General features: G+C 36.6%; 1 protein-coding gene across 3 annotated transcripts; it reads left to right on the top strand.

The window, feature by feature from the left end:
• The first annotated feature begins 827 nt into the window (after positions 1–827).
• On the top strand, positions 828–3390 carry LOC145630905 (uncharacterized). 3 transcript variants are annotated; one of them, XM_081683032.1, is made up of 8 exons: positions 828–1046; positions 1616–1651; positions 1733–1771; positions 1903–1962; positions 2035–2724; positions 2809–2949; positions 3021–3098; positions 3181–3390. In XM_081683032.1, the coding sequence occupies exons 5-8, from the start codon at positions 2320–2322 to the stop codon at positions 3265–3267; spliced, it is 711 nt and encodes a 236-aa protein (XP_081539158.1). In that variant the 5' UTR covers positions 828–1046; positions 1616–1651; positions 1733–1771; positions 1903–1962; positions 2035–2319; the 3' UTR covers positions 3268–3390. The 3 variants fall into 3 exon arrangements, with proteins under 3 accessions (XP_081539158.1, XP_081539156.1, XP_081539157.1); XM_081683030.1 differs by having other exon boundaries at positions 1611–1651; XM_081683031.1 differs by having other exon boundaries at positions 1611–1651; positions 1876–1962.
• The last annotated feature ends 6985 nt before the right edge of the window (positions 3391–10375 follow it).

Here is a 10375-nt window from a genome sequence, read left to right as displayed (position 1 = left end):
AATTCAACTACCTTTGCCCAAAACTTTTTAAATAATTGTTCAAATTACAACCCCAAATCATTGGTTGTAAATTACAACCAATGATTTGGGGTTGCAATTTAAACAATTAATTAAAAAGATTATGTAAATTGCTAAGGTAATTTAGAAGTTAGAACATGATTTTATTAAATAATACTACTACTTCAATCAATGGGGCTCGTGAAAGGAACAATCATTTTTGGGTATTGTATAAGAGAAATAAAATTACAAAGTAAAGAAAGGGGAAAAGAAAATAAACGAATTATTTTATAAATGAACTAAAAAATAAAATTAAAACCATATGTATGAACAGCAGGGAAATCGTAGTAATGGGAAAACTTTTTAGGTGGAAATAAAATTAAAAATAAAATGCTAGAGACAAGGAGAGAACTTGTGACCATATATAACTCTTGTAAAGACTTTAACCAGTGAACCATTCTTTCTTCTTTGTTATTTTATAGTACACAATTTATTATAACTTAAGGGTTTTTTTTTTTTTATTTTTTTTTATTTGAATGCTGTCCCTCCTTGTACCCACTTGGCGCTGCCACTGACCCCTGATTTTAGTGGTATTGCAAGAGAATCTATTAAAATAGGGAAAATCCAAGTTGATATCTGATAGAAATTAGAGGTGTTTATAACAGGGTAATTTGGTCTTTTCCGTGAAAAAAGTAAGGGCATTGTAGGCAACATTTTTGGGACGGATTTCCTCAGTTACATAGGCGTTAATGGGACAAAGTTAACCATGGTTAACTCCCTTCCATCCCCAAGTTGATAATTACATAGACACGTGCCAATAAAGTATTTTGACCAACCCGTGTGCTATTGTTCTATTCAAACTCATGCAATTCAAGTTTCTTTCTAATTCATGGTTCTCCTTCAACCTTTTATTGTCTGTCTTGAAATTGATGCTTCTACTCAACTTGTGTGATTCTAGGAGTTTCGAGTCCTATTTCCTCTTCTTCGGAGGGGTTGTTGTCGTCGGTGGTCATCGATCTGTAGGTTAGGGTTTCGTGGCAGATTTTACGGTATTTTTTCAATTCCAATTGGCTTGTCTTACGCAGTAATGCTGTTTGAATTTTGATTGCTATTGCTAATGCGAGTGAATTTGATTGCGATTGTGACTACAATTTTGAATGCGACTATGAAACTGTAATTTGATCGCGATTTCGCGTGCATGTCGGTTCAGCACATACACATGAATTTTGCTTGCGACAGAACTTAAAATTTTGACTTTGATTGAATAATTTTCATTGTGATGATTGAAGTTGTATTTTTGAGCAAAAAGTGTCAGTATATGGTTGCTTGAATCATATTCGCAAATATCAATTCTTAGTAGCTTAGTTTTTAATGCGACTCTGAACTTGTATTTTGAATGCGATTTCGCGTGAATGTTGATTGAGGATGAACTTGAATTTTGATTGCGACTGAACCTTAAATTTGGGGCCAACTCACTATCAAATGCTGATATTACGTTTAAATAAAATACTTTTTTTATAATAGGGAATTTGTGTTACTATTTGTAATTTAGTTATAATTGGTGTTTTCCCCCAATTAGTCATCACCTTGATGAGTTTTTCATGTCGATCCAGGACAGAGTTAGGGAATGTTGAAAAGGAAATTGGAGGTCAAGGTATGATTTCATATATACATTAGGTTATTAGTATGTAATACATGGAGAAATGCGCACTGATTGAGCAATTGAACATTGTAGGTTGCATGTGCAAGCTCGAGAAGGAAGTTGGAAGACAAGGTATGCTAGTTTTTTTTTTTTTTTTTTTTTTTTTTTTTTTTTTTTTTAATTATGAGCATCTGTCAGTTTTGTTGTTCATTATGTTGCTGGTCTTGGTGATATAGTGTGATATTGCTTATGAGGTGTTACAGGACACTGTGTTGAGCCTGGGCGGTCAAGTGAATGAGAAAAGGGGGCCAAGTAGAACAAAGGTAAGTGTCATAATTGCTTCTTTTGGAGTGCATTTCATTACATGTTGAAATCAGTTGTTATGATGTTGTCAGGCACCTAATCTTACCTGCCGTGTTGAGTCTTTTGGAAGGATATGTCAAACATTTGATGAACAAAGGAAGAGGTGGGTGTTTGAAATGGGGTTTGGTGGCCTTCTTCATTTAGCTTCTGGCATACATATGCCTAGGCAGTTGGCGTACTGGCTGCTGCGTCGAGTGGATCCAAGTAGGAAGATTTTGATCTCATCCGATGGGTTAGAGTTTAAGTTGTCATAGAATCAAGTTTATTGGATACTAGGGATACCGAATGGTGGCAAGTGTGTCCCTTTAAAAAAAAATATGAGCCTTAATGTTAAGGGACAGGTTGAGGAACTAATTACTCGGTACGGAAATTCTTGGGAAACTAAAAGCTCAAGATATGAAGGCCATGTATACGATGTCAAGGGCATCCATGTCAATTCAACTATAATGGATAGGGTAGAAGGTGAATGGGAAGATAACGAGGAAGTTGAATTTAAGACATTATTTCTCATCCTATCGCTGCATATGGTTCTTTGTCCTACACAGTCCCCACGTCTGTCTTCAGATCTATTGCCTGCCTTGACGTGTGCAACTGATTGTGATAAGTATGACTGGTGCAACTTTGTGTTATCTAAGTTTCTTTCTAGTGTCTCCTCATTCGCAAAGAGGTTCGATGCGAAAGGAAATGGTGGTGGTAGCGGTGGCTGTTTGCTGTTTATTGTGGTTAGTATATTGACACAGTCTCCAATAAGATTTGTAAAGTGTTGTTTTTTGTTGGTTATATGATGAAATCTGATGTCCTTGTAGGTGCTTTATCTTGACCGACTTAACAGGGATCCCCTCCGATGGGGTACTTTTCCGCGATTGACTGTTTGGAGCAAACATGATTTATCTTTAGCAGCCAGAGCTGATCGTATGAATAATGCTCCTGAATTTGGCAAACTTGGGGTAAGTGTTGTTTCAGTATTTGTGTTTTGAAAGTTGTAATTGTGTTATGAATTTTCTTATGTTTTTGGTAGATGTTGGATGTTGCATATGGTGAAACCCACCCCCTAGAGACCAGGGATACAGATGGACCTCCTGTACCAAATACTAAGGTACATTTATACAGTTTTTTCAGTTAGAGATTCCAAATTATTGAAGTTCACATTTGTATGATTATGTCCGCCACATTTGTAGGAGGTTGATGAATTTCCTGCTATGAAGTATTCCCCTAAGCCAAGGCGTAGGCGGGCATCGAAAGGAGATGGTGTATCATGGTTCTAGTAATGCATGGAGGTTTGCATAATGTACCTATCAATGTAATGTATGACTTTTACCCATGACTTCAATTTGGATTGCATAAAGTTTGGTGCTTTGGGCTCATAGGCCCAAAGTCATATTTGATTATGCTGGCTAAGTTTGGCTAGAAAAGTCATAATGGATTGCATAATGTGGCCCAAAATCATAACATTATATGCATAATGTTTCTGTGTTTGGGCTCAGGCCCAAAGCCGTAATGTTTCTAATAGCTTGAAATTGGAATTTGTTGCTTCAATTTTGACCCTTTTAGGTTAAATGATTTTGACCTTCTTATTTGACTCCACATTTGGTTCCTTAAATTTTGAAGAATGTGAAATTAAAGTTATTTCACCATGCGAATAATGAGAAGATCATGTAAAACTTTTTACACCATAATCTGTACAACACATTTCAAATTGTTGTGTTGTTGGACTATATGGATTGCATAATGTTTGTTCTTTTTGGCCAAGCCCAAAGTTAGAATGTTTAAGATCTCAACTTGCTTCAAATTTGGCCCTTAAAGTTGATGGAATTTGAATTTAAAGGTTTTAATTAATTTGAATAATTTACTTTGATAGTTCGGTTTTTTCTTTTAGGATAAATTCCCCAACCGAAATTAATATTTCGGTATGTTATTTGTGTATGGGACTAGCCAATGTTACGTTTGTTTACAACTTATACGTTAGTATTATAATTCTATTTACTTGGTGCTTTTTAAATTTCTATTTTTGGAAACCTTGTATATTTGATTTCATCTAGGTAATTAGGTTTATCATATTTTATAGCAAAACACATAGTATGGTACACTTGCAACACTATAAACCACATAATATGGTACCCCGAAACACACAATATGTTACATATCACAACAATAAAACACATACCCAATAGTTAGAAGTCTAAGATAACACAACAGAGTTAAATACAATACTTCATACCCTAAACACACCGTAACATAAGACACAACCCGGAATTCTAGTACAAAGTCAAACAAAGTTCATACTCTAGTACATAGTAGAAACATCTTCCTCTGGAACAGAAATCAACCTCTGGAACACAGCAGAAGCTCCTGTGGCACAACAAGACGAAAACTGTAAGAGGTCAGACCATACACACTAAAGAAGAAATAAATAAATAAATAAATATAATATGTTAACTAATTCTGTTTTGATTAGCTTACATTAACTTCAAATTAATTAGACCTTAATTCATCACTGCAGCCCACACAGATCCTACTATGCGGAGGTCAATGTTGGACCTCTTATCAGCCACAATTACTTCACTTTGTACCTTACATGGATCCCAAAGTACGACACATCCTCCGGTTGCTCCCTGTCCATCATCAACCTTCCAAGCCATGGATGTTTTTAAGCTTTTGAGCACCCTTTCACAGTTAGTTGATTGTGCTCCAACCTCAGTAATAATCATCAAGATTTGCTTGTGTGTTGTGATAACTTCTTCAAAATGCGGTCCAAAAGAAGGCTTGGTGATACGACGACCATTCCACAGCACAACACTAGCTCCCATCTCCAACTTTTCAACCCCTTCACCAGCCTCGGGATTCAGCTTCACCGACTGGTATCTACTAGCAGGATCTTCCGGGATGAACTTGTCACGGAAGACCGTGAAGTTCAAATTGTTCATATTGGAACGAACTTGTAATTTAGTTTAAGTTCAGCCCATAAAATTTCTAAAATGCACAAAGTCTCAGCAAATTATTAAGTACAGGGTACATAATTTTATATTTTGTTGCTTTAAATTACTTGGCTAGCCCTTTTCAATAACTAGATGCCAAAATTTTAGTTTGTGTCGTGTAATTCATAGTCAAATATACTAATCAAACAATACTTTCCTACTTATATGTACAGTAACACTGGCAATCAAGTACGTAGAAATTTTTGCTCTACAAAATCATGTAAATTAAGGTTAAAATCAAGACAAAATGTGGTTACATAAATTGTAAATAATACACAAAGAACAAACTTTTTACCTGAAAGAACAATATCTCATCTGAGTAGCACCCAAAGTTACAGTCGATGGCTTCTTTTCGAATCGAATAAATGGGCCCAGCACGAGGAAGGACAGGCTTGGGATCAATTAAGGGGTTGATCAAGTTGGGAACAAAAGGAGTAACCCCTTCGAACTTAACCGGTCCCAATTCTAACTCTCGTATGGCAGCCTGGACCTTTGGTAATGCCGTGACATCAATAGGATTGGGGAAGTGAGCAGGGTAGACAACACCGGCATCGTCAACCATCATCAGCTTGTCGAGGAGGCCTTGTTTCTCTTCAAGGTTTGCTAAAATGCTTCTCAGGAGGTCGTATTCAACGACCTTATCGGTTAGACGGCCAGTTTCACTGTAGAAGTAAATGTAATTGTTGAAATTGATTTCTGGCTCTGTGTTGTGGTTGTGTTCAAAACAGTGGATATCACCTGTTGCTTCTTTCTCATAAAAACCAAGTGGGTATGCCATGAGGTTTGTTTGTTCTATGACAAAAGAGGATGTAGAATTGGGGTAGCGGTTGATAACTTTGAGCACCCCTTCATTTTATAAAGGGGAGGGTGGAAGATAAGTTGGGGTTGGGCCCCTCTATTGTTTTTGGATTATTACCTATGAATAGAGATACTAGGGATTATTACCTATGACTAGAGATACTAGGGATTATTACCTATGACTAGAGAGGGATTAGGGTTCAGGAATCTTGACTAGGTTTTAACAAGGACAAAGGTATAACCATTTCGTTACACTATTGACCATTGGGGTAATTCAATACTCCGGTTAAACATTTGCACTTGGCCTTAGTGTTTCGTCTTTTTATTAGGTAATAGGTACCCCCCTAAAGTAAAATAAATGTATACATTTTTCGAAATTAGGTAATTAGTTAGTTAGTTCCTTTTAATGAAAGGTAATTGGGTGGGTTTTTGTCTATCTTTTATTAAAAAATAATCCAGATGGGATATTGTGTACATTTTGTTAAACAACAATTAATAAACGGTAAAAGATAAATATTTACGATTTATCTAACTCTTTAGTTAAGGTTTATTATTAGGATTTGGCTAAATTCCAAAAATATATTAAGATAATAATTTGTAATATTAATTTTTGTTAATGAATTAACCACTAAAAGTACATTTAAGTCACAAGGTAAGAAGTTCAGAATACAGAATCAATAAGTAGTTAACAAATTAAAATACGGGTTTTAGAAAACAAAATAGTAATTTGAATACGTTGATGCATTGTCAGAATTAAACAACTTTTGAACTGACCCTCCACTTCATAGCCTCGTCAGCACTTATCTTGACCGTATCAGAAAACACGATAAGGGCATACCCTCCTACAACTCCTTCGTGTGATGTCCCGTGCATTGAAACCCAATTCATATTCTGGCATATGAATTTGGCCATGTGAATGGACACGCGCGTTTCTGTTAGGAGTACAATGTCGGGCATTTGAAGCTCAACCAGTTGCATCAACTCCTTTAGGAATGACTCCCTACCCATATCCTTACAATTCCAAATAAGCAGTTTAACCTTACCATTACACTCTCCACGTGTGGATGAGAAATGTAAAGTTGCTCTTCTACCATACAAAAAATGCCTTCCTAGCCAAGCTGAAGATACACATATTCGATTGAGTTGTGTGTGGCTTTCGGTGAGGAGCAGCTTCAGGTCATCGGAGTAGCTGTTCACGTTCATCTTGTGAACTCCTGCCGACATGGTAAAGGATTTAACCTCGGCGGGTAAAGTTGAACATGGGTAAATAATGTTGCGAATTGTAGAAGGGATAAGATGTTGCAAACTAATACCTTTAGCACCTCCCATGTTCAACAATGCCCACCTAATTGCTAGTTTCAAAGCCGGGGGAAGCAATGCAAGATCTGACAAATCAGGTACGTGGGCCGGGTACAGACCCTTGTCGTCTAAAACAACAAGGTCACCCATATTATTTTCCCCACTGCAAATCCTTGAAGCCACGTCACTCGCCTCAACCATCTTAACGGGTATAGAACCATCTTTTGAGATCAGATGTGACTGGATAATACCTAACAACCCCCTTCCAATATGTGGAAGTCCCCCGACCGGATGAGGTGGCTTAGTGGTTAGGCTCGCACAGCAAGTCTCTTTTATGAGAAATGGCACTTTGATAACACTTATGGTTTGGGAATTGGTTTTCTTGATTTTTGGGTTCCTGGTTTTTAAAGCTTTTGAATGTGATCTAATTAAACTCAATGGTACTTTGATTGTGTTTTCCATTTTCCTATTAGAGATGACTTGCCGTGGAAAATAGTCTTAATCTGATAGAGGGATATTGATTTACTTTGTTCAATAAGCACATGTTCCCTTTTATAACATGATTGTTGGCGCCAACCTTAAAAAAATTTAGCGCCATACACAGTTCATTTATCAAATTTCACCAACATGTTTGAATGTGATGGTTATGCTTTCGTTTGACGCTTTTATTTGGTACTTCTTTAAATTGTATTTGGCGCCAAAGTACCATATTTGTTTTTTTTTTTTAAAAAAAATTAACAGAAAGTAAAAAATTAAACATAAAGTTAAAACAATAAACTTAAAAATAAAAAAAAAGATATATCTCATAAACTACTTGTGTATTACACAGATGGAATGGCTCCTTACTTAGATTTGTTGTCCGAACTATATTTAACATTTAACACGTAACTAATCCCAATCATGAATTGTCGGGTCATCGTCCATACCTATGTTTGTGTACCAGGATGCCATCACGTCGTACTCATCTTCACTATCCGACTCCTCTAGGTAGTATTTCCCCTCTGGTATAACCACAGGAGCTCCACGCGTTACCTTAAAACTTGGCTGCAATAATCAGAAATCAGTTAAGTAGGGATAACCTAAACACATTAGCTTTAGAGGTTAAATAATATAATTACCATTACGTTTAATGACATTATATGTTCGTAAGTTGTTGTTTTCCAGTGCTTGAAATAAGGTTCAAGCCGATCATCCCATGCGATTAACACCCCCCTAATCCCGCTGGACTAATGGATTCGTATTTGTAATCAAGACCTACATCCTCCTTCACTTTTTCAATGTAAGGCCACTTTGATCTAGCTTCTGTCATTATTACTAGCATTGGCTTGTACTTCGAGTGGATTCTTTGGAAGTTATCAGCAAAAGAAGATCGGTGGACATTTCTTGCATTCCAAATACACACCACTGATCCCTTAGGAAAACAACCTTGACCATCTAACTTATTCGCGTATTGAGATGATATTGAAACTTGGAAATACTTGTTCCCAGTTAATATTGTAAGGTCGTGCTCAACTTCTATGGAAATTATTGATAGACAGGTTTGTACTTCCATAACATGGAGTGCTAACTTGCTTGCCCCTATAAACAGTTCCCTTGGGGTGTCTGGGACCGTCATAGTTGGTATCGAATCAGTGTCAACCATTAACTTCATATTAAAAAAGGGTTCTAATTCTCTTGGTATAAACTCGGGTATGGAAGGACATGTTAGTTGACAAAACCACTTTACAAACACCGCAACTCCGTCGTGCGTATAAGTGTTCAAATCAGTAATTCTAGGGATGTAGGCAGGTCTGACTTCATCATTTGGTAATTTCATAACCCAGAATGCTTGGCCGTCTCCACGTTCGTTGCACAGCTGGTCATGTAGCCGGTGTAGTGGAACCCGATTGTATTCACTGAAGTTGTTGTCTGTGTTGTAGTATCGAAGGGAATTGAATTTGAACTCACACTCTTCAGTTGGAACTACTTTGTGGAAGTACGCACAAGGGTATTCTAGGTGGTAATGCAATTTGGTTGTGTTTGGATGGACTATCTCTATTTTTTCTTTGTGACTAACAATTGAAGAGCTACGCTTGTTAAACATTGGTGTACACAAAAAAACAGGGGAAACGATACAGTTGGAAGAGATGATCACAAGGATTTGAGTGCAAAGGAATAACAGTAGAGGAAGTTGATTGCCTTTTCTCTTAAACAAGTGCACAGTAAATGCCAAGTCATTGATCCGCCAAGTCACAAATCCATAACTCAAAACATATCATTGATTCGCCAAGTCACCAATCCATGATACAAAAATGTTGGATTGTTCCTATGAGTTACACGTGGCAGATTTTGATCTGTTAGATACATAAGTATTTAGGATGTCTAATATGACTTTAGTTTTTATAATTATGTAACACATAATGATCTTATAATTACCAAATGGTATTTTAAATTAGATATTTCCAAATAATTATATGGACTTCATAATGCATCAATCCCATCAAAACATATGATAATTAATTGTGATTTTGAGTAAGTCAACGGATTTCAGTGGATGCGATTGAGTAAATTAATCAGTTTTAGAACAAATAAACGTTGTACACCCTAAACCCTAAACCCCAAACCCTAAACCCCAAACCTTAAACCCTAAACCCTAAGCCCTAAACCCTTAACCATAAACCATAAACACCTAAACCCTAAATAGAGTTGGCAATGGGTCGGTGGTGGGTCAGGTGATCCGTCATCGGCCTCCATCCACCAACGATCCATGGCTGAATTGTGAATCGGGTGATAATGTGGTTGAAATAAATATATGAATATAACTTTGATACATCATTCTAAAACTAGTTCCTTATTACTAAATTAAAACAAATGTCAATTCAAAACACTACAATAAACATTAAATTATTTAAAAAATAAATCATTTAATAATATTATATATATAATAAATGTAACAGATGGATGGATGGGTCGGATGATGATGGATCGTGTTATGGAACCCTAAACCCTTAAACCCTAAACCTTAAACCCTAAACCCTACCCAAAACCCTAATACCCTAAACCCTAAATCCTAAACACTAAACCCTAAACCCTAAAACCCTCAATCTTAAACCCTAAACCCTAAACCCAGTCCCGGAAAACGTAAACCCCTGTCCTAAAACAATAAAACCTAAACCCTAAACCCTAAACCCTACACCCTAAACCGGAAACTGTAAACCCTAAACCCATGTCCTAAACCCTTACCCTAAACCCTGAACCCTAAACCCTTAATCTTAAACCCTAAACCTTAAACCCTAAACCCTAAACCGGAAATTGTAAACCC

The sequence above is a fragment of the Chenopodium album genome, chromosome 5 (genome assembly GCF_948465745.1).
Source record: "Chenopodium album chromosome 5, dcCheAlbu1.1, whole genome shotgun sequence".
Lineage (NCBI taxonomy): Eukaryota > Viridiplantae > Streptophyta > Magnoliopsida > Caryophyllales > Amaranthaceae > Chenopodium > Chenopodium album.
This window is presented reverse-complemented; position numbering and strand designations above follow the sequence as displayed.